Source organism: Candoia aspera, chromosome 6, assembly GCF_035149785.1.
Source record: "Candoia aspera isolate rCanAsp1 chromosome 6, rCanAsp1.hap2, whole genome shotgun sequence".
Classification (NCBI taxonomy): Eukaryota; Metazoa; Chordata; class Lepidosauria; order Squamata; family Boidae; genus Candoia; species Candoia aspera.
In genome coordinates this window covers 27,963,931-27,989,803 of record NC_086158.1, presented here as the reverse complement: position 1 = coordinate 27,989,803, position 25,873 = coordinate 27,963,931, and the positions used below count along the sequence as shown (strand labels likewise).

General features: G+C 37.4%; 1 protein-coding gene across 2 annotated transcripts; it reads right to left on the bottom strand.

Moving 5' to 3' along the window:
- Positions 1-25,873, bottom strand: LOC134499789 (phospholipid scramblase 1-like). Of its 2 annotated transcripts, XM_063306626.1 has the most exons (10): positions 25,680-25,873; positions 24,553-24,605; positions 21,186-21,218; positions 17,172-17,276; positions 14,672-14,760; positions 13,323-13,365; positions 11,973-12,199; positions 10,144-10,305; positions 6,143-6,304; positions 1-619 (listed from the first exon to the last, which is right to left on the bottom strand). In XM_063306626.1, exons 3-10 carry the CDS (start codon positions 21,196-21,198, stop codon positions 461-463), a joined length of 960 nt encoding a protein of 319 aa, XP_063162696.1. In that variant the 5' UTR covers positions 21,199-21,218; positions 24,553-24,605; positions 25,680-25,873; the 3' UTR covers positions 1-460. The 2 variants fall into 2 exon arrangements, with proteins under 2 accessions (XP_063162696.1, XP_063162697.1); XM_063306627.1 differs by lacking the exon at positions 14,672-14,760 and having other exon boundaries at positions 25,680-25,871.

Here is a 25,873-nt window from a genome sequence, read left to right as displayed (position 1 = left end):
TTTGTCTATTAATTGTATGAATATTGAGATGCCCAATGTGGTTCATTTTATTACCATAACACAGAATAGTTACAATAATTACAGAAAATAAAAAATGGAAGACATATAGAAGAAAATTCTTAATATATAACAGCAGAAAAAAAGCCAAATGTAGTATACCTATCTGCTAATGAGAATGGGTGCTTTAAAAATTAGCAGAATTTATATATTATACATCTCTGTTATTATATATGGATAGAAACACTCTTTTCAATATGGATATATATATATATATATATATAGAGAGAGAGAGAGAGAATATTTGACAATATTTTGAGATAGTTATATGGAGCATTACTACATAAATGGTATACTAGTTAAAGATATAATGGTAAATATACAAATAAGGAACTTTATAAATCAATAAAATTCCTCCTGCAAGGTTAATTCAGTGTGAGGTGTGTTACTCTAAATGTCCTGATTATCTGTGGTGTCTATGAGCACCATGTATTCCATGAGCACCATGTATCCCATGAGCACCATGTATCCCATGAGCACCATGAAACCCACGAGCACCATGTACTCCAGTACGAGTGTTTCTTCTGTTCCTGTTTCCAGCTCGTTCAAAAAACATGAAATCCTAAAATGTAAAATAATGGGAAACACATCAACTATAAAAACTTCAGACTAAAATCCAAACATTATTTTATTCACATTTTAGAACTGCTACCCCAAACGTAGCATCCAAAGTAACCTTCAAACTCCTGAATGTACAAGAAGACTGTTGGGGTATCTGAAAACATCTCCAACTTTTGGTCAAAGCAGAAAATGGTAAGCTTCCTCCCGCCCCCCAAATACCAAATCCATTTATATTTACACAGAAACCCGACATCATCCTTGGAAAGAGGCAAAAGGCTATTGCTGTGCACACCAGTGCTCTCTCCTTGCTAGTTCTCTATTAAGCATTGGGTAGAGTTATGAATTCATTAATTCTGGGATAACATGGAACCTGCAAAGTGCAGCCATGAGATCCTGGAAAAAGACATAGCTGCTTTAAAGAGTTGAAGTCAGGTGATACGGTGTCCTTTCATGGTATGAAGCACCTTTTGGGAACTGAATTAAAAATATTTCACTATCCTTATTATTATAGTTGCCCAGCATACCCTGCAATAGAGCAGTCACACTTTCTATTAGTAGTGGTTCCACTTTAAAAAATGTATCAGCCCCAGAGAGCTACAGGGGACACGGTAGATATTCTGAGATATTACCAGAGTGGAGAAGAAACAACATTCTGGCCTTTTATTATTCTGGGATAAAGGGACTGGTGAGAATTTACACATTCAAGTGTAATCCCAGGGTATTCTGGCGGCAGTCTTAAAATATGTCAGCAGTATATTAAGGATAATTCCAACCATTAATTTTTCTGTTCTAGTAGTCCTTGATGCGCAATAGGAATAAATGAAATGAGAAGGAGGACTCGTGGACTTGACTTGCTCTCTACAAGAGCACTACATCCAACCGTGATGGGGCCAACAATAAGATCTTGATTTGCCATCTTGAATTTATATTTCATATTTTGTATTTTTACATTTACAGTTATATTTGTATGTATTTATATTGTATTTATACTGTGTTGTTTTAGTGACATGTTATTTTTATCTTTTGTAAACCGCCCAGAGTCCCACACGAGATGGACGGTGGAGAAATACAAGAAATAAAAATAAATAAATAAATAAAATGAAGCCTTCCGTACTAAATATTGCTGAGTGTGTATGCAATTAATTAATTAATATTTATTACACAGATTTATACGCTGCTTCATTTCTAAACTGATTCCAAATAGCATACAGTCTAATCCAGGAACAAATTAAATATATAACAATACAATATACCACAATCTATAACAGCGTCATCAATAAAAATACATAAATCAATTGTGTCACACTAAGGAAGAGTCATACCAAAATAAGTAATCATAATTTACTACACAAGGGATACCCAACTCTGAATTATACCCCAAAGCCTTCCTAGAAAACCCAGGTTTTAATGGCCTTTCTAAATATCAGCCTTTCTTTCCAGATCTTATTAGCAGAAACTTTTGTGAACAGGTAGTCACAAAGATCCAGGTCCAGAGTCATTTATTTTAAAGTCATTTACTTTAAAAATAACAACTACTCTTTTAACTGCATGCATAAGCTAAATGGTAAGCGCTGCAGATCCCATAGTAAAGCAAAATTGACCACCCTCTCCAGGTGCCTGGGGGCTGTGGGGGCTTGGATGGGGAACAACAGGCTTTGGGTGAACCCTGGTAAAACAGAGTGGCTGTGAATTAATGGCTCCTCAGCATCTGGGAAATTGTCATTTCTGGTTCTGGATGGGGTTGCACTGCCCCAGACAGACCCAGTGCATAATCTGGGGGTCCTCCTGGACTCACAGCTCCTGTTCAAAGAGCAGGTGGCAGTCGTGGCCAGAAGGGCCTTTGCTCAACTTCATGTTGTGCGCCAGTTATGCCCTCTCCTGGATCGAGAGGCCCTTTGAACAGTCACTCATGCCCTGGTCATCTCCCATATAGACTACTGTAATGCGGTCTACATGGGGCTACCCTTGAAGAATATCCGGGAGGTACAACTGGTCCAGAATGCAGCCATGTGGGCAATTTTAACTGCCCCAAGGTTGGCACATGTAACACCTTTGCTGCGCTAGATGCACTGGGTACCAGTTTGCTTTTGGGCCCAATTCAAGGTGTTAGTTATTACCTTTAAAGCCCTACATGGCATGGGGCCAGGTTACCTGAGGGATCGTTTTATCCCCATCACATCGACCTGTCCCACCTGGTCATGCAGAGAGGGCATGTTACGGACCCCATATGCAAAGGAATTCCATCTGACAGGGTCCAGGAAGAGGGCCTTCTCTGCAGTAGCTCCCTCTGTCTGGAACATTCTTCCCCCAGAGGTGAGACAAGCCCCCTTGCTCCTGTTGTTTATTCGTTTAGTCTCTTCCGACTCTTCGTGACTTCATGGACCAGCCCACGCCAGAGCTTCCTGTCGGTCGTCAACACCCTCAGCTCCCCCAGGGACGAATCCATCACCTCTAGAATATCATCCATCCATCTTGCCCTTGGTTGGCCCCTCTTCCTTTTGCCTTCCACTCTCCCTAGCATCAACATCTTCTCCAGGCTGTCCTGTCTTCTCATTATGTGGCCAAAGTATTTCAGTTTTGCCTTTAATATCATTCCCTCAAGTGAGCAGTCTGGCTTTATTTCCTGGAGGATGGACTGGTTTGATCTTCTTGCAGTCCAAGGCACTCTCAGAATTTTCCTCCAACACCACAGTTCAAAAGCATCTATCTTCCTTCGCTCAGCCTTCCTTATGGTCCAGCTCTTGCAGCCATATGTTACTACAGGGAACACCATTGCTTTAACTATGCGGGCCTTTGTTGTCAGTGTGATGTCTCTGCTCTTAACTATTTTATCGAGATTTGTCATTGCTCTTCTCTCAAGGATTGAGCGTCTTCTGATTTCCTGACTGCAGTCAGCATCTGCAGTAATCTTCGCACCTAGAAATACAAAGTCTTTCACTGCTTCTACATTTTCTCCCTCTATTTGCCAGTTATCAAGCAAGCTGGTTGCCATAATCTTGGTTTTTTTCAGGTTTAGCTGCAATCCAGCTTTTGCACTTTCTTCTTTCACATTCATCATAAGGTTCCTCAGTTCCTCTTTGCTTTCAGCCATCAAAGTGGTATCATCTGCTTTTCTGAGATTGTTAATGTTTCTTCCAGCGATTTTAACTCCAGCCTTGGATTCCTCAAGCCCAGCATGTCGCATGATGTGTTCTGCATACAAGTTGAATAGGTAGGGTGAGAGTATACAGCCCTGCCGTACTCCTTTCCCAATCTTAAACCGGTCCGTTGTTCCGTGGTCTGTTCTTACTGTTGCTACTTGGTCGTTATACAGATTCTTCAGGAGGCAGACAAGATGACTTGGTATCCCCATACCGCTAAGAACTTGCCACAATTTGTTATGGTCCACACAGTCAAAGGCTTTAGAATAGTCAATAAAACAGAAATAGATGTTTTTCTGAAACTCCCTGGCTTTTTCCATTATCCAGCGGATATTGGCAATTTGGTCCCGAGTTCCTCTGCCTGTTCTAAACCCAGCTTGTACATCTGGCAATTCTCGCTCCATGAATTGCTGAAGTCTACCTTGCAGGATCTTGAGCATTACCATGTGAAATGAGTGCCACTGTTCGATAGTTTGAACATTCTTTAGTGTTTCCCTTTTTTGGTATGGGGATATAAATTGATTTTTTCCAATCTGACCCCTTGCTCCTGGACTTCCATAAAAAACTAAAAACCTGGTTTTGTCATCATGCCAGGAGCAGGACAGGGAACAGCCATTCATTGAGATGGCTAGCACCCTAGGATGACCTTTTATACTCATGGATGGAAATACAATCTTCAGCCATCTGGATTTTACTATGTTTTATATATTTATTGTCTATTTATATGTTTATTATTTTATTTTATTTGTATTGATGTTGAATTTTAAATTTTGTTTTTGTAAGCCTTCCAGAGTCCCTCCTTTGAGGGAGAGATGGGCGGTGATAAAATTCAATAAATAAATAAATAAATAAATGAAATGTACCCATTACTGCTAGGGCTGCTGCATTCTAGACTAGCTGTAGCTTCCTGATGGTCTTCAAGACCAGCCCCAGGCAGAGTACATTGTAACATTCCAATCCAGAGGGTGACCAAAATATGAGTGACCATGAGCAGGTCATCTTGATCTAGGAATGGACATAATTGGTACACAAGCTGAAGCTGGGCAAAGGCCCTCCTCACAATTGCCATGTGTTCCTTAATTGGGAGCTGTGAATTCAGGCGGATCCCTGTATTACAAACCAATTCAGTATGAGGGACCATGATGCCACCCAGAGTCAAAGATGGATTATCCCTAGCCTCAGTTGGGGGATGCCATTCCATTTTGTTAGGATTAAGCTGAGTCTGTTCCTCCCTATCCAGACTCTCATAACTTCCAGACACTGGGACAGCGGTTGACTACATCTTCTGTTTGACCCAGGGTAGAGATATACAACTGAGTATCATCAGCTTAATGATGATACCTAATTTTGTGCAAAGACATGTCCTCCCACAATGGTATAATGTAGACATTAAATATGTGGAAAGAGAGTCCTATAGAACTCTCCAATAGAAGGTATTAGGCTGTAACCTCTTCCCCATACCACCACTGACTGGAACCATCCCTGGAGGAGGAAGGAAAATGACTGCAAACAGTGCCCCTCATTACCAACCCCTGAAGATATCCAGAAGGATACTGTCTGGTAGTATAGAAGGCCACTGACAGACCAAGTAGAACCAGGAAGGCCTTGTTCCTTATCCCAATCTCACTACAGGTTATCCACAAGAGCAATCAGTGTGGTCTTGGTACCATAGCTCAGCTTGCAACTGGACTGAAAAGGGTCCATATAATCTATTTCATCCATGGTTTTCCATAATGGCAAAGCCACCACCTTCTCTACATTCTTCTCCCAAAAGTGGAGGTTGGAGACTAGTTGATAATTCTCTAAAAAAGTTGAATCAAGTGATGTTTTACTGAGAATAGGATGCACTACTACCTCTTTCAGTAATGGAAGTACCACCATCTTCAAGGATGTATTCACCACCATTCTCATCCAGCTTCCTGTCACCTTCCTGGAAACCTAGAAGTATAGGGATCTAACCCACAGGTGGTGGAGCTGATGCCATGAAGAACACTGTCCCCTTCCTTTAAGACCAACAGGCTCAACTCATCATTACCTCACAAGAGGTTAATCACACTATCGTCCCTGCTATACCACTGCATTCAGTGCATATTAAGGCAGTTACCTACTAGCTGTAATAGCTGCACGGCAAAATCTCAGGTGCAAGTCAAATGATTGATTTGAGCTGGTAGAACTAAGCTTGCAGAGGCAAGATTTCTGTCTAAATTGCAACCTTCCTCATACCATGTTTCAGTCTCCTGTGCATGAGACTGCCACTAAAAAGAGTGGATAGGTTGTCTCTGTGCCACACTAATTTGTCCAAAGTAACTTCTACTAGCTTCATGAACCCATTGCCTCAGCTCCCAGCATTCACTGAATTGTAATGTTTTAAGCTTAGGACTTACCATAAGAAAGCAAGCCCCTGTTATGACTGCTTTCATAGTAATATCAAGGTCCATTGGAAAGTGGATTTGAAAAATGCTTGCATCTGTAGCAGCCTCTCTTGCTAAACCAGTCCATGATTTAATTATGTTTCCAATGGTAGTTTTCCCATCTAGGGTTTTCACCTGATTTTAAAAAGAAGAAGGGGAAAGAAAAAGAACAGCAGTTTTTCTTCTTTATAAAATTTATTAAAATTTTTAATATAAACATATTTAAAGAGTTATTATATCAGTCTTCCCAAAATTCAAATCCTCCACATTGATGTCCCAGCTAGCATGACAATGTCTCAAAGTACCTGGATTAAGTAATATTTATATACCACTATGAATCAATAAATAGAAATTTCAATATAAATAAATACTACATTCATTGAAAAGCATCATATAACTGAAGATTTTAATTACAGTAATAAAAACTAATACAAACTAAACTCAGAGAGAGAAAGATAAGTAAAAAAAGAGTAAGAAGTGCAAAGAAAGAAAAAGGAAAAAAAAAAAAGGAAAAAGGAAAGAGTTAAATAAAGAAAAAGAAAAGTGACTTCCAATCTTCCACAATTGTATAATTGTTGTATAAACAATTGGATTGTTTATACAAGTATAAACAGGCTTGGTAGCTCTTCACCCCCTATAAGGTTACAAACAGGTATCTCTTCTTCCCATAGCCCATTCCTTTTCTACAAGCAAAGCCATAAGACATCAACTTTTCAATCCTGGTGTCAGCAAAAAGTTCGTAAAGGGTTGCCAGAATTTCATAAAAACGTGTCTTATTTTAACATAGATTAAATAAACCAATTTTATATTCCTTGCTTTTACCTCTGAGAATCTTAATCTTGTTTATTCAAATATTGTAGGATTTGATATCTCTTCAATTCTTTATCCTATTGCATAGGCTTCTTCGAGGCTTTAACAAGCCTCCTTTGTAAGTCCAATTAAAAAAAAAAACATTATCCAGGTCATTCTCTTGGTTTATCATTAGCATTTCACCTTTAATTTTTAAAACTTCAGCTTTTAAACTTTTGTATAACCATTAAGAGTCCTTAATCAGGTCATTCTCTTGGCCTGTCACTTGTATTTCCACTTTAAATACCTTCTCTGTCTTGTCCAATATTTCAAAATTTGTTTCACGTATGTAATTCCTTCATTAACATCCTTAAACATAGTCTATCTATAGAAGCAGACATCATTACTGATATTGTAGATATTGTGACTACTAATTTCTGGCCCCATTCTTTGAAGATCTTCTTTAATATTTCACATGTTATAGTGTTTTGTATCATTTTGTAAATCCCAAACCTAATCAGAACCAAAGGCATATTTTTTTTTCCTTTTTGCCTGGAGTAAGTTTCAGCTGATATGACAGCATTCCTACTACCCCGCTTTCTCCCAGGCAAACAACTGGACTGATTCCTTCCTTCCTTCCTTCCTTCCTTCCTCTTTTTAACAGATTATTAAAAAGAAAGACAGAAAAAAGAAAAAAGAAAGGAACAATAAAGAAATAGAAAAAAAGATTTACAAGCTGCATAAAATTAGGTAAGAATTTTCAAAGAAACATTAGATTAATACTATATATAAAGGGGATCTTATATCAATTTAGCACTTCAGAATTATTGTTACAATTAAATCAATAAACCATAATAAGCAAAGACAGCCAATGTGATCAATCAGAATAAACAATTAATAGGAATGTCTGTCTCATTTAAGAAAGTCTGTTCACTCTATATACTTTGTAGGAACGTAAGCCCTAACAATCCTTAATCAAAAACCAGCTAGCTGGCAAGAAAAGTTGACATTTAAGTTTTGTTTTTATTCTCTGGTGAATCACCTTTCAAAATGGTTAAGCTTATGAAACTGCCATCATTTGAAAAAATTATCCAACCTGATTATTGCATTTCCAGCAATTTTTTTTTAAATATGAATTATCTATCTTGGCAATCACCACTGGGGTAATATATCAGTGATAAATAACAATTTTCTAGTATTCACAATAAATTTGAAATTTATTACCCACAGGTATTCCATGGTTGCTGTTTAAATTCTGTTATCTGTGCAATCATATTATCTTTGATTTCTTCAGTTTCTGAACCATATTTCGGTAGCAACTTATAAATAAGCCCCAGCAGGTGTTCCGAATGTTGTATTATAAGCATTTCAAGTTCTGTCAGGTCTCTAAAGTTCTGCCTTGCTTTGTAATTCTTTTTAAACTAGACTTGTTTGAAGATACTGTAACCAATAAGGCATTTCTAACCATTCCAAGGAGACAGTCTCTTTTATCTTTGTTTTATTAGTGGTTAGTCTTATGTGAATTATTATCTGTAGTTCAAGTCAAATAACAGGCTTAATAATAGAGTTTAAGATTTGGTACAGCCAGTCCACCACATTATTTTATGACTTTCAAAATCTTTGGAGGGGGAGGGGCTACATTAAATTAGTTATTTGTCTTCGCCACTCATTTCTTCCATTTTTATTGGAATTATTTGAAGTAGAATGTTGATCCTGGATAAAATAATAATTTTACTATTGATATTCTTCCTATAAAGAAGTTTAACTATTACCATCTTAAGGTACCTGACATTATCTTTTTCCAATTCTGTGACTAACTATTTTTATTCTATATTGTTAAGTAAATTCCCAGGTATTTAATCAGTTTAAGAGCAATATTAACTACCCACCCACCCTTTTTTTTTTTGCTGTAAATTTTGATTTTCCTCTTCTAATACATTCTATGTAACCATCTATGTCTTGTTCTTATTAATCTGATATCCTTACATTGAACCATATTGCTATATATGTTCTATTACTGATTCTAAAAATCTTTTGGATGAGTAACTGCCAAGTACAACATAACTGGTATATAAAATTTAGCTTATGTTCTTGCCAGTGTGATTTCTGAAATTTTATTCTGTTGCCATGTCTGTTCAGTTTCTCCTTGATTATTTGTCATTGCTTTAGAAGAATGAGCAAATAAAATTTGAAAAAAAATGAATAAATATCAAGCATTAAGATTCAAGGTGAGGAACATAAATTAAATGATATGTGGATAATGCATTATTAAACATTATGCAACCTCAAAATGCAATAAGGGCACTGATGAAAACTAACAAAGGGTTTGCTGAATTATCAGGACATAAAATTAACATAAACAAAGCTAATAATGAGACATTTATCCCCCAAACAAGAAAGTTTTGTCAAGAAAGAGTTGGGTTGTCATCAACAAAAGATCCAGTGAAATATTTGGGACTGCATTTGACAGTCGGTAACTAAGTTATCTTTCAAAATAACTGCACCAAATTATGGAAAGAAATGATAAAAGATTGAGAAAGGTAGAAAAAATTAAAACTCTTCTGGTTAGGATCAACTGTGATTGTTAAAATGAATATATCACCTAAGAACTTTTTTTGTTTTGTTTCAAATAGTACAAGAAAAAAAAAGTACAATTGGCAAAGAATAGCTAACAAATTTATTTGGAAAGGAAAAAAAACCTTACAGTAAAATAAAAAGTTTTACAAGATTCAAATGATAGAGGTGGACCTGCTCTCCCAAATTTTTAATTAAATTACCATGCAAGATGTTTGTCATGGATAGTTAAATGGATAAAATTCCCAAATAGCAGAATGTCAATATTAGAAGGTACTATTTAGCCAATGGACTTTATAGATATTTATGGTATAAGGATACAAAAGAAGATAAAAACTTAGAGGGACATATTATAAGACAGAGCTTGATAAGAACATGGAATTCCACAAAAACAATAATCAGTAATCTCACCTTTAACCACCCGAATTGTCTAATTGTTTCCAGAATAACACCTTCTGGAAATAATTATTATAAGGAAAGTCACAAATAAAATCATAAAATCACAATTTAAATGGGCAATCTAGTAAAGATAAAAAACATTAATAATCAGAATTTATATATTTCAAGGCCAAGGTCTTACTAATAAATAAAGAAATGGAGGGCGAGTTTACCTCAAAATTAATATCCTCATAGAATCGGCATGGCACACAGGGTGCAGTAATTCTAAGAACATCTTCTCTGGCCTCATTTTGGATAATAAATTTTGGTAGGCATGGATGCCACTTCTGTTTCACATATCCTATGATGTTGCCTAGTGGTGCCTGTACTTCAAGCTAAAAGAGAGAGACAGAGAGAGAGAGAGAAAAAACACCACAGTTAATATAAAAAGTAGTTATATAATTTTATCTAGCACAAAAGTATACAAACAAGAATTCATTCATTAACAATCAAACTCAGTGTATATTAATGCTGAAGGTTGAAATAAAAAGACTTGAGGATCTTATACGATAAAATTAATAGACAATGTAGAGAGAACAGAAATATATCTGATAAAGCATATCATCTTCTTAGCTCTAGGTATCTTCCCTTCCTTCCCTCCCACCCCAGAAAAGGTTTCTGAGATCTTGCCTTCCTATAATAGGAAGAGCCCTGAAGTATAGAGGAGCAAGAAAGATACTAAAACAAATTCTCAATGTATACATACCAAATGATTGAAATTTAGGTTCCAAAGTACTTGGGAATCATGCTTGGATGTTAATATGGAGCCCACTGACTACTTCAGAATGACTTTCTCTCATTCAGGTATTGCAACTGTCATGCTGGAAGGCCAATTTAATATGATTTCCCATAAGGAACAATGTGTCCATATGATCAGTCATGTCCATACAGAAAAAGTTATAGGTGAAGTTAGTTAATCCCACCTATTTTATAAACATTTCCGGATCACATAGAGGACTTCTGTCTCTTTTCAATTAGCAGATAGATGCTCAAGTATTACCCACATTATAGCCAAATTCTGTTCCAGGGCAGGTAAAGTCCAACCTGAGATAATTGCATACTATTTGTAATTTCTTTAAAAGTCCAAGAGGTTTAGCTCTATTGTGATAGTGAAATAGTTCCTAGGCTATTGTGTAGTATTTCTTTTGTTTTAGTCTGGCTTTTTTTGCTCAAGATCTCAAAAATTCTAAATGCCACATTTCATAAAAGAACACTAACATCTCAAGGAATTTGATTATCTCACAAGATTTATTTTAAAAATAGTTTTCTTTCTGTATAATGTTATTATATGTATGTGTCATGGGTAGTCTGGTGCAATAGGTACCCTTTTGCCTATCAGTTGATAAGAGAGTAATGTTTTAAGTCAAAACGGTTGCTTGGAGAACGGTAAGTCTGTGTTCAGATGGAAATAAACTGAAGAGAGCCTTAACTATCACTTAAAACTGGTAAGTCAACCTCAGGACAAAGAAAGGTCCCTGCCCTTATATAATACAAGGATCTGTTTACCTCACTATGGATTTATGTAGACATTAGTAGCTGAATTTAATACTTCTCCAAATGAAGGGGGCAGTAATTATTGCTTGTTAACAGACTTCTATTTCTTTTCCTGATATTCTGCAATGCCCTTGTCTCACAATTATTCCCACATTCAATGAAAGAGTATAATATCAGCTACATTTTTACCCCCTCTCTTCTGCAATGTCTTTCTTCCTAAAATTTTAATCATCTTCCCTGATGACAAGTTCTAGGAAACTCAAAAGCTTGCAAACGCTTCTGTAAACATTTAGTGTATCTGGATGTTAGAAAGCTTCCTGATTCAAACAAATCTGTAAAATTATTCCTGTGAAATATTCAAACCATATAGGAAAAGACACAACTGATTTGCCAAGTTGTTGGAAGTTGCACTAGAAGGAATTCACAACGGCTGTTCTCTTGATGATAAGGAGAACTGATTTAACAGAAGGAATCAAAAGTTGGGCACCAGAAGGGGGATGCTGTTTACCTCTTGCAGGCAGCAGATACAAGGACAGCAGCAAATGGAGCAATGGAAAGCCCTTGACAATTGTATGACTGGTTGGTTTGTACTGTCAAAGAGTTTTATGGTAAACGGTCTCAAAGGCCCGTAACAGTTCAGAGTGTAGTCATCATTCTCTTCAGCTGCAAAGTATATCCACTGCCCCATGGTATTTTTTACTTCATACCTATTACAAGTTTCAAAGCCGCTTATCACTGCAAAGAAACAAAAGTATGACTAATTTAAGGGGTTCCAAATGTTTATCAGTAATGTAAATGGAGAAAAAAAAAGGAATCAGCTTCAGCCTCTAATATGCAGTTCCATAACACAGGATACAGTATTGCCATGCAGATTGTCATATCCTTACTGCCACCCCAAGCATCTGACAAATAACTTTTGTTGGCTAAGTATAATTGTGGATCAGTATTATGTTGGCTATTACAATTGTATTAAGCCTATGCTGGGATGCATGCAAGTTTTCTTGTATTTTTCAACCTTCAAGTAAAAATTGATAGCACGTAGCTCATCCATTTTCTACACTCTGGGAGGGAGGGGTAACGAGATCAGAGATTGCCCGTTCCTGCATTAACCTGTAACTGGTAACCTAGCACATGATGCCCAGCAAAAAAATCAATCATACTTAAAGTGTTCTGTAGGAATTGGGTTATTATTCCTGCTTATTCCTTTTCGCAGAAACCAACTCTTGTATCTGATTCTTGATTAAGCAGCAAATGCATGCTGTTTTTGCTGGTTTGTTGAATTTGTTTTCTCTTTTATTACCTGTTGCCTTATATGCTAGAAATAAATGGCTTTAAGATGCAAACCTATAAATTGTTAGGTAAAGGTAAAGGTTTCCCTTGACGTAAAGTCCAGTCGTGTCCGACTCTAGGGGGCGGTGCTCATCTCCGTTTCTAAGCCTTAGAGCCGGCGTTGTCCGTAGACACTTCCAGGTCATGTGGCCAGCATGACTCACGGAACGCCGTTACCTTCCCGCCGAAGCGGTACCTATTGATCTACTCACATTGGCATGTTTTCGAACTGCTAGGTGAGCAGGAGCTGGGACGAGCAACGGGAGCTCACCCCGCCGCGCGGTTTCGAACCGCCGACCTTCCGATCGGCAGCTCAGTGGTTTAACCCACAGCACCACCGCGTCCCCTTGTTACCTGGAAGTAAATCCCACTGACCTCAATGGGACTTAATTCTGAGTAGTCATGTATAGACTGCACAGCCAATAAATAATATAAATCAATGAATATTTCAGGTTTTCAAAGCAAAGCTGCAAGCTCTATATTTTCTTAATGCTCAGTAATTATTGAAATAATATAGCAACATACATACTTTCCATGAGTTCAATCTGCTGCTCAACTGATATCTGACCAAGCTGTTACAATCATAAAAATAAATAAAACACAAACAAATGTTAAAACTGAAGTGAAATATTTACATACATTAAATTACTGATTATCCTATGACTAGATACATTTTCAGAAGCATGAGTTAACTCTGCCATTTCATTGGTGTTATTTATTCAGATTACGTAACATATGCTATAGCCAGGAAGAACTATTATCTATTTTGCTTGAGGTTCTTTTTTTCCCCAAAACAAATAATAGAATGACATTTACATGTCAAAACATATTTTTGGATTACCTCCTGCATTAATTACATATGTATCGATTCAGTCTCTAGTTGCCATTCTATGTTTTGTAATCTTTAAACAATTCTTGAAGATATGTGTCAAAAGTACACAAAATGACATGCATTCATGGGAGACAATTAATCACTTACCTTGCATTGGTATCAGCATCTGAAATCCCTGAGCAATGGTAGGATCTCAGTACCCTGATGGACCAACCTCCAGTGCTTGGCCAGAACATAATTCAACTTATCCTCTGAATTTTCCACAATGCCTCAGTCAGATGTCATTCTGTGCAACGTGGGAGATTTAAAGGATAACTACTGTGCCAAGGGGTAATCTACCAATGACCATTGCCAAAATATATGCACTAGAGATTTTTTCCCAGGTCTGCTCTCAGGCCTGGAGATGCTCTTCCACTTGCACATAGGTTTAAGTTGCTAGTTGTTTCTCTTGCAGATGCCTGTACAACTGAGTAGGCAAACCATAGACTGCAAAGTGTTTTGGCTCTTCAGCCTAAGTTGCATGTGTCAAAGAATCATGAATATTTCAACATTCTCCTTCTTCCCCCGCCCCGCCTAGTGTTTTCCAAGGACCATCTGAACATACATAGGGATGTTAATTCCCATGCATATTATTTATTTATGTTGCTCAGTGGTACAAAAATAACTAATAGCAATATAAAATGAATCAATCACTGATATCTTTTAAAGCGAAATGCCATGATCTGCAAAGACCAAATTTGTTGTAGTCTGGACAGAGATGTTATTCACAAAATCCATCAGTATCTATAAAAATATTGCTTGAAACTTAGAGGATTAGGATTGACAGACTTCACGTTTTAAAGGCAGTAGTTTGGCAATTTAATAGGAAAAAAAATTCTTTAAGTGAAATGAGCAGAGCAGCAATGCTTGATGGAGAGAACTCAGAGTGAATATGCTCCCTAGTATAAAAATTAATTGAACATTTGCCATGGTGACTGAGGCAGCCATATTTGTGGGTTCCCATGCTTACCTATAAATGGGATGAACTGAAAATAAGAGGGATATACCTGGCTGAAATATTCTAATCCACGAGGGCACTTGGGGATCTCAGGTGGTGGCGGCATCCAGATGATAGGTGGAGGTGGATTTGCTTGAGCTAAGAAAAATTAAAGAGAATGAAAAAATAAACTCCAGGCAACTATTTTGATTTTCAGAATGTTGAAGGCACTATTCTAGAGACCTGTGGTCTCTACATGTACTTTGGCAGGGCCATTTCATAAATATCAACAATGAAGCACAGTATAATTCTACATTATACATTGTTGATGCCAAGTTAACAATAAAATTAAAGTAGCTGCAGTACTGGGAAAACATGTATATAGAATGAAGCACCCGCATACTATTATTTCAACAAAGGGCTAAATATCCACTAGAGGGTGCAAAGGACTTAGTTGATGCAGTTTGAAAGGAAAATTCAACATAACTCTTCTTATGCAACAAATATTTTCACCAATGAGTGCTACCTCATTGTTGTCATATGCATTGGAGATCTCCAAAAGGTTGGACTCTTTAGGGCTTTAATTTAAAAAAATATAGATGCCATGAAGTTGAGCAAAATTTCTAGTGACTTCATGGACATAACCATGACTTTTACTTGGCAGCAAAATGGAAGTGGTTTGCCAGTGCCTTCTCCCATGACAGTTTTTCTTTTTGTCTTTTTCCTTCTTAGTCTAGCATAGAACTCTGATATTCCCATGTAGTCTCCCATTCAAATACAAACTAGGCATGACTCTGCTTAGCTTCCAAATCCAGATGAAGTCAGCCAGGTAATGGCACCAGCTGGAATATTTGGAAGTCACTCAGAGCTGTGCAATGCTTTGGATTCAATTCCCAAAAGATGTTTTGGAATGCATAGGAGTGTGAACATAGCACCTGTCTATGATGCCTTAAGGCAACTATGTCTTTTCCTAGGATTACAATTCAGCTATTTTACAGAGTTGCAGAGGAGTGTAATCATCGTGCCCCTGTGCATTCCAACACACCATTCTACAACCCAGTCCAAAGCACTGCACAGCCTTACTATGCACCACATTCAAAATGTGCACTTTCTTAAGTGTGTCAGTATGACAGAAGCACCTTCCTTTGAAGTACTAAACCAGCGATGTCTTCTTCCAAGTTTATGCAACTGCATCAAAATCTATTCCTGTCTACTTTGCACAGAAGGAGCTATATACATGGAAGTGCACAACTTCTCTGGTAGTTTCTGCAGAAGTGCTATCTATGCATGCACACAGATGCGCAAACAACCAGCTGCTTGAATTCTTCAAAAGGAGGTGCTTTGTCATACTAATACTCTGCACAGCCCCAATAAGTGTATATTATGATACAATTTCTTTCTGAAAGATATTTAGTAGAGAAAAGGTTCTTTGAAATACAGGTTGACCAACACACAATTCCTTCTGCCACTTCCTTAAAATAGCTGGGGGTTTTCTTGGGCTCACAGAATTGCTGCCTGATCCCAGGAAAAATGCATTTGAGATAAGGAGGCTCTTACCATGGACCCATGCCTGCTCTTGTCATTCCCTCTTAACTCAAACTCTCAATTTCCTAGGATTACATGGCTATTGCATGAGCCCAGGAAAAGACATGGCTTCTTGAAGTAGGGCCCTACAGCTGAACATCTGTGCCTATCCCTGCTCTGAAGATCTGAAAGGCAGTGCACCCCTACTACTTGTGACTGTGTTAAGCAAGAAGGTTTAATAGTTTCTGGGGGTGGAGATCTGTCATTTCTTTAAGTTTAAAGCTGTAGCTTAACATGGATTTATCAGGTAAAAGTGTCTCTTGATTTCTTAACAGATCAAGAGTCTGGCTAGAGTGGCCGGACTTTAGATGTTGGCAGGATGTTTTGGGGTATCTGATAGGTTCACCACCTTGTTGTTCTTTCTTTTTCATCTGTTCTAGTTTGGTTTTGTTGTTTGTTGCTTCTTATTTTACTGTTTTTATATTGTCTGGAGTATTGTGCCCAGAATCAGGCAGGACCAAATTGAATTAAATAAATGTCCCAATGCTACAATTATACCAGGAGACATAACTAAATAACAAAAACAAAAAACAACAACAAAAAAAAAACATCTGTTCAGTTAGGTCTCCTTGAACCAATAATTATCTGTCAGCTTACAGTCTCAAATGATAAAATGGCAATAGGAAAAACCTGGAAGACAGACAGAATATAAATTTATTTTATACAAACTACACTCTGTATGCCCTGATTATATACATCGGTTACAAAAGAGTGAGATAATATACAACCCCAGCGACCTTCGGACCAGTACAATTTCATTTCTTTGAATATTTATTTATTTATTTATCAAATATGACTAAACTCTGTAAAATTAGACAGTATAAGACCAATAAGATCAGGACAATACCCTGATCACCTCAGTGACTTAAGTTACAATTTTATGTTGTTTCTTACTTTATTTGAAATAGAAACTGTTCTCTTATTTTATTTTATTTTTGTTAACTTACCGAATTCTGATCAGTGACCATAATAAACATTACTATTACCTGGAATAGTAGATCCATACTGAGGATATCCATATTGGGCTTGTGGAAGTGGATCAGCGGGGCCTGAATAGTCTGGAGGTGGTGACGTGGGATTAGTTTCCTTTGCTGGAAGAAGAGAAAACCATACATATATACTCTATTACATTTATGCCCTAAATTACATAAATAAATTATGCCCTACCTTCCTACATGTAACCCAGCCATGTACACTTATTCATGCAGGTATACATGCTGGTCCCAAGCCCAGACAAATGGAGAGGGTCAAGGAAAGACCTGGCAACCTACCTTGTACAAATTTTGCCAAGAAAATTCCATGAAAAGGCTCTCAAATGATTTTGATATGGTGCCCAATTGTGAGACCCTCAGGCTAAAGGTACCCAACGAATGACTGGGGAAGAACAAGGAGCTATAGCAAGTAGCGCTGGATTTTATGACATGCCTGGGGCAAAACCAGTAGGACCCTCAGGTGCTGATGCTACCAATAATGAAAGCAAGGGTCTGTGCTGCATGCAAATACAATGAATAGCAACTTGGAAACCAACACACGACCACAGTGTTTATTCCATTGCCAAAAAAGGGGGATTCAAAGGAATGTTCTAACTACCGCACTCTTGCTGTCATATCTCACACTAGCAAGATTCTACTGAAAATCATAAAACAACGCCTGGCTCCAATCATCGAAAGAGACCTGCCAGATGTCCAAGCTGGTTTCCAATGGGGTCGTGGCACCCATGATCACATTGCAAACGTTCAATGGATAATGGAAAAATGTTGCAAATATCAAAAGAACATTTCTATGTGCTTCATTGACTACAGAAAAGCTTTTGATTGTGTTGACCATGGCAAACTATGGAGAGCTCTAGCAGACCTTGGGGTGCCACTACATTTGGTGAAATCACTGTATGTAAATCAGGAAGCCATTGTACAAACTCAATATGGAGACACTGATTGGTTCAAGATTGAGAAAGGTGTGCAACAAGGTTGCATTCTGTCACCTTTCTTATTCAACTTGTACGCCAAAGTGATCATCAGGAAACTGAAGCTAGATGAATAAAAAATTGGGGTAAAAATTGGTGGAAGAACATCAATAACCTTCGATACATGGATGATACAACCCTCTTCTCAGGGTTCTTTAGGTCTTCCAGGGTTGAGACCCAGGAAGACCTAAAGCACCTAATCATGAGACTCAAAGAAGAAAGCAAGAAGTTTGGCCTCTTTCTGAATATCAAAAAGACAAAATTCATGACAACTACAAAGAATGGAAATATCAAAATAGTAATTGATGGAAAGGAGGTGGACTGCATGGAATAATTCACCTTTTTAGGATCACTGGTCAATCCAAACGGCAAATGCAGCCAAGAAATTAAATGCCGAACAATGCTGGGTCGCACAGCAATGATGAGTATGAATCGAATTGGAAAAGCAAGGATGTCAGCTTGATTACTAAATGCAGACTAGTCCGCACTATTGTGTTCCCCATAACTACCTATGGCTGTGAAAGTTGGATGATGAAAAAGTTAGACAGAAGGAAAATTGATTCTTTTGAACCATGGAGTTGGAGGAGGCTCTTGTGCATCCCTTGGACTGCAAAGATAACAAATAAAGAAGTGTTGAAGCTCATAAAACCAGACATGTCACTAGAAGGAAAAATAACACAACTTAGACTTAGTTACTTTGGTCATGACATGAGATCAACATCATTGGAGAAAGACATTATGCTTGGAATGGTCAGTGGCAAAAGACGACGAGGATGCCACAGAATGCGCTGGTTGGATGTAATCAAGGCAGACACAGGCCAAAATATAAAGCAACTGAAAGAAGCTGTACAAGATCGGAAATCATGGAGAGAGCTGGCTTATGGAATCACCAAGGGTTGGATATGACTGAATGGATAATTCAATTCGATTTGATTCCTACACATGCATGTGTAATAGACTGAGTCCTACCTGTGTTTTAAGATTTTTTTTTTAATCAATGTCAATTTAGAGATCCAGGTTGGTCTAGTGGCTAAGGTTCTGGGCTAGAAACCAGGAGTCTGTGAATTCTAGTCCCGCCTTAGGCATGAAAGCCGGATGGGTGACCTTGGGCCAGTCACTTTCTCTCAGCCCCATTTGGTGCAATGTAGACTAGCCTCCTCGTGGTGCACCCCAGGCAATGTAACTTGTCATGGCTAAATAGTCTACACATCTGACTGCTGGACCTCACAAGGATTTCCCAGCAAGAAAAAAAGCAGCATGAACACCAAACTGCTATGCCATACGATAAAAAAAAAGTGTCAATTTAGAAAACTTTATATATCTTATGAAGTCTTCATTCACAACATCTGATGTCATAACAAATTGGATTCTTCATAAGGTGCTATAAGATACTTGTTTCTATCTTTGACACTTTTTAATCTAATACTTCATTTTTTTTTATTTTCAAATGTAATGGATTTAAGAGCATAAGATGAAGTTACCTAGCTGGGTAATGAAACATCTGCAAGAAAACAACCAACCTCCAAGGACTCCACAGTTCAACCCGGAGCTACAGATATTGTCTTCTATTGGAGAGCATAAGAATAGATTATGAGCATAAATATAAAAGAAGCCTGACAAAAGCAGGCCAAGGTCTTCCTTCTGAAATTTAGTTCTCACAGAAGCCAGCCAAATACTTCTCTAAAGTTTGCAAGTGGGAAAGGGAGTCATTCCCATCATTCCTCCTCTTCAACTGGTATTAGGAGGAAACAAGAACTTTTCCTTTGAGAAAGCTAAATAGTAAGCTTGAGCAGGCTTACTATTATTAAATAGTAAGCAATCTGACACTTTATAAAGCTGGCAGAGAACAGATCAAGATCCACAATTTATTAAATAAAGCAAGCCTCATCCTATGAATAACCTCAAAAGCCTTAGTCACGATTCTACATTTTTCACATTCCCAAAAAGAAAAAATAAGAAAAAAGAGCTCAAGAAGTAAGAGAAAAGAAACACATCAGAGAATGTCTTCCCTCTCTTAAGATTTATCTGTAGGACTGAATCTATATGAGAAAGAATTAAGGAATTGTTTTAGTTTTAATGGGACTTTATTAGAATCTTATTGTATATTTATTCCAATCTTATTGTATATTTATTTAGTCCCTCCAGTCAGAGGAGATGGGCGGTGACCAATCTGATAAATAAATAAATAAGGAAGGGTTGGCATTACCATTAGGCAGAATAAACCACAGGTTTTCAGTTGTAATAAAAGTACAGCAATTTCCTTTGTTATTGTATTATTATTACTGAAGATGAACTGAGATGTTTGCGGGATTTCTGCTTCAAGTGCCAAAAAAACCTTGCCTGTCTTTGATCTGTCATATATGAAAAATGGGGTCTGAAAAGGATTTCAGTTGGAGCGGACGATTTGCAAGAGAAAATCAGAATCCAGCAAAACATATATCACCGTGGAACTTTACTTTTTTCATAAACGTTACTTGTTTATAAGAAATGTGTCTTACAAACATAAAACAAAGAAATTATTTCTACAAGTTGTACATGCAAAGGGGGTAGTTATCTTTCCTTTTTCTCTACAAAAAAAGAGAGCTTGCATTGAGACAATCTGATTTAACAATATTTCTTTTAAGAAGATTTAACAAAGAACTTTAAGGAAATTTGTGCTTAAACTATCTCAGGGAATTTACATTAAAATTATATACTGTACATTAGGAAAAGTTATATACAAAAGCTCAATCCAATAACAAAAACTGCACATGAAAATAGATGCTGGTTTGTTTTTCCCTTTATGGACCTTTTCTAAGAAAATCAATTCAAAAATTCAATTTGTTCTCTGAGTGGCACGAGAAGACGCCATATTCTGTTCCATCTCGGGTAATAAAATTACTTTTCCGGTCTGAAATTTGTACAATGCATCTGCAGACATCCGCGGTTTGACTGAAGAAGTAAAACTATTGTTCATGTTCACTTGTAAAGATGAGCACACTTCAACTTCCAATACCATTCTCTCTCACACATGCAGACACACGAGTATGTTACTCACGTTGCATTTCCATGATCTTTTATTCAGTCTTTTCTGAAAAACAAGATATTCCTTTTATAAAGCAAAAATATTGTTTTGGATTCTTCAGTTTGCTTTTTGGGTTCACAGACAAACTAAAGCGAGTTGGTTGACCAAAATTTATGTAGAAATCCATGTAGGCTTTCAAAAGTTCCAAATAAGATGTTAATCCTGTAAATCAAATATGAACTTTGGAAAAACAAACTCAGTTGTGACATATTTTTAGTATATATGGACAAGACTACATTGGAACACAACTAGGTAGATGACAAACATATATATATTTGAAGGCACATTCCATTTCCAGGACTTCTGGGCTTCAAATTTTAGATTTTCATAGAAAATCCAACAGCCTATTCCATGTTTCTTTGAATTTCACCACATTGCTAGTGCTTCAAAATTATCTTTCTTGAGGATTTCTGGTGGGGACATGGCAGACTGAACAGCTATACACATGGGTTCTGTGGGCAGAACTGAAATATGGCAATTTCTTGCGGGCTCAGACAGGTTTTCCTTAAGCCCAGGAGTGTTCTCCGGATGAAGGAAAACACCAGGAATTACCCCATCTGCCTTTTAAATGGCTGCTTGCAGCCAGAAGATTGCAAACAGCATTTGCACTCAACTGGTAAGAGCAGCCGGGAGGCTGGGACATCACCATTTCCAAGCTGCGCTGTAGCCTTAAAGAGACACTAAGACTGGCCACCCCATTTCTAAATTACCCAATTTATATTTCTTTTAAGTATGCATATCCTAAGAGAGGCTTTCTACAGCAAGGAGAAGAGGGTTCTCTTGGTGCTTATCGTTACTTTTGGGATTAATTTTTTAAAATATATATTTTTTAAGTTTTTCTTTTAAAATTCTTTAAATTCTTTTTAAGTTTTGGACTTTGTTTTCCATCCAAATATTAAGAGGGATTGAGAGTAAATAACTGTCTCCTTGTTATTATTTTTGTACTAAATTTGAAGACATTGAATTGGCTGTTTTGAACTTTCAGTTTTCTGCTACTTTCCCTTGGGAACTGTCTGCTTATCACTTTCACTTGTGTAAACATCTTCTGTAACTCCTTCATATCCTCAACTTTTGCTGGTTAAGCTCCTAGGGAGCACCATAATCTACTGCTTGAGACATGGAGGAGTTTAAGCAGGCTTTCTCTGACTTTCACCAAGATTTTAAACAAATTCTTTCTGATTCCTGTCAAGTTTTTATGCAAGTTATTCAGGACACTGTGGAAAATATGAGGTCTAAAATGTGTCATCTGGTTGGGGATGTTGTGGAGGGAACTGAGGAATTTAACAGCGACATAAATGTTTCTTTTAAGAGTGAGATCGGGACTTTGGTTGAAGTGCTGGATGAAGATTGGCTAGATGAGTTGAAGAAATTAAAGGGAGAGATTGAGTTGCAAGCCATAAGTGAAATTCATTTTCTGATGGAACGCCATGAAAAAGAAGGGGTTATTATGTATGGGAGGTCTCTTGAAGATAAGTTGGAGTTTTTGAGGGGGCAGTTGGGCTGTTCGATTTTTTAAAGGAAAATGCTCTGTGCGTATTGTGGGGATATGTAAATGCTCTGGTTTATTTTGAAGTGGGATATGTCATGAGTACGGATGGTGAGTAGGAGGAGGCCCCTATCCAGGGGGGAAAACGCATGCGTAGTTTAGAGACTTTGAGCTGTCATTCAAAGAAACCCAGAACAGACCCGCCTTGAGTTTTGGGGTTTATCTGTCTGGGTTTTCCCATGCTTCTTCACTTTGGAAGGATTTTCTGTCTACAATAGCAGTTAATAAAACACTAGAGACTTTCTCCTTGTCTTGGCGTGGTCCTTGCTTAGTCAGGACAGGATAAGGGTTTAAGAATATTTCTCTGGATTGCTTTTAGGGTTTGGCTGATTTCATTTATCTTCAACTATTTGTATTAAGATGATTAAGGTATAATAAAAATAATGAATGTTTGGTTTTTGGTTTAATATGATTAAGATTATTAAAATTGTATTATTAAGTATAATGGCAGATAATTCATATTTTTTTTTAGTTTGATCTTTATTATAGTAGACAGGAATGTATAGAATAGTAGTAGGAAGGAAGTAATTAAATAAATGTTCTCTTTGTGGGCAGGGAGTTGATCAGGAGGCGTGTGTGTGTGTGTGTATTCTTTTAATATAAGGCGAGGGAGCAACTGTATTTAGTGATTTTTATAATGTACCAATGGAATGATTTATAGAAATAATGTGATTTTGGTTTAATATAGAGTAAGGGATTGATTATGGAAAATTGTTGTATAACCTTGCTGTTAAAAGTCAGAAGTCACCTCTTTTTGTAACTTTAAAAATTTTATCTTGTGTTTCTACACTCTTTTCTTTTCTTTTTTATTTGTAGTTTTTTTGTTTTTCTGTAGCTTCTATCTTTGCTTAAACTTAATAAATTCTTATTTAAAAAAAAGAGTGAGTGACCAGTATGAAGGAAGTACTTTGAGGCATTTTGGTCAGATGGAAATAGAATCCTAAACAAATATACAAGGCAAGATTGAATAAGTCAGGAGAAAGACTGATGGTTGGACAAAGTTAATGTCTCAAAAAGAGAGAGATGAGAAGATTAAAGAATAAAATACAATATATGAAGTAATGAATGGATGTGGTAAAAGCAAGGATGGTGTGCAAGGGTAAAAAGGTCAGCAGATATATAGTGAATGGAGTTGGCATAAACTAGTTTCAGCTCTGGTTATCACCTTCAAAGTTCTTCATAGCATCGGCCTGCACTACAAGCATGTTTTGCATGGTTTGTATTTGCTGTGGCATGGTATTTTTACACTTGATTACAGATTAGATTTAAATATTCTTTTGTCTAAGCATTTTTATGGAATTGCCTTATTTAACCTACTGTCTTAACTGGGCTTAGGGGGGCATGGTGGCTCAGTGGTTAAGACGCTGAGTCAGAGGACCATTAAGGTCGGCAGCTCAGCAGTTCAAAACCCGAGAGCGCAAGCCGCATGACGGAATGAGCTCCCGTTAACTTGTCCCAGCTCCTGCTAACCTAGCAGTTCAAAAGCATGCAAATGCAAGTAGATAAATAGGTACCACTTCAGTGGGAAAATAACAGGGACATGAAAGGAGCCCCCTCGGGTGTCCCCCGGGCAACAATGACTTCACTGGCAAATCCTTTCAACACAGAAGTGCCCTGGTAGGTGCTTCTGACACAAAAAAACAAAAAACTGGGCTTAAAAATCACTCTAGATGAAGCCAACTCTGAACAGCTTACATTTCAACCTTTGTAAAATTACATTAGAACATACAATACACATTACAATGAATAGCAGAGCCACAATTCGTAAATAGGACAATGTACTGTACAGCTTACCTCTTTTGACCTCAGCCAGCAAAATTCCTCCTGCTCTCCTTCCTGGTCTGAAACTGCAGAAGAAAACACAGCTATGCAACAATTAAGGCTGTGATCCTATATTCCTCTACCTGGGAGCATGACTCATTAAACTAAAGAACAGAAATATACAGTAGATTGCTTCCTTACTGCATGAATTAATCTAAGCCTAAGAAAGTTTATGCTGCAATGACTTTTAAGCTTGTACAGGTACTTTATTTTTCCTAGGTTTGTGAATTCAAACTATATAGTAGAGACTTCCCAACTGATTTAGCTCTGAAAACGCTTTTTTTCCCCAAGCCAGTGTAGTAGCTAAATGATTTTATACTTTACATTTAATAGTTTCACTAGGATCTCTATTTAAAATAACTGCATATTAATTAACTTGTAAAAGGCTTAACGTTTATCTTCTCCACTATTCTATGTTTTAAAATTGTGTCTACATGCTTCACTGTCGCAGTATACAAAACCAACCATAGTTTCCTATCCATAATAAATAAATGCTTTTAGCATGTTTAATTTGGAATTTTAACACATTTCAGTCAGGGAACCTCCCAGATTCTACAAACAGCATGGAGGGAGCTTGAATGCTCAACACATTGTCACAGGAATTCTCTGATGAAATGGAACACAAAATAGCAACAGGAACAATAACCACAAAACACCTCTAACTGTCCTCCTCCAAACAAATGCCACCAACAATGCATTACCATTTCTGATTCTACAATAGGTATTAGAAATCGGACTTCATGACTGCCCTCTTGTTATTGATGAAGAAACAGGGCAGAGCGTGGGAAAACTGGGTGGAAGAGAAAAAATCGGCAGGCAACAAGGTCAGCTTTTCCAAGGGTGGAAATTACTATACTACTATAGTCGGACAGCTTCTCCTTTCCGCGTTTAGCTCAGGTTAAATTGTCCCTCGCCCCGCTTAACAGTCGCGAAGAGCCCACTATCTTGAAAAACTCATGGGCGTTTCCTGTTTACCATTCTTCCCGTTTCTTTGCAAGAATTTTGCCATTTTCAGTCAAAGCAAGAAGTGGAGCATTCCCTGCGCCTGGCAAACTCCTCTATCCCCCACCCCTAAGCTCCGAGAGGAGAGGAAGACTTACAATTTTCGTCTTTGCGAGAGTGTTACTTTAGAATAAGCGCGATGGGTTCGCCTTTGCAAAAAGGTAGTCACGTGACTGTCCCCTGATCGTGTTTTCTTTTTTTTTCCCCCACGGGTGAGAAAAACAACTTTCGCGATCGCTCTTTGGCTTCCTCTCCTCCAGCTCCAGGGGCCCTGCTAAGGGAAAGGATAGGG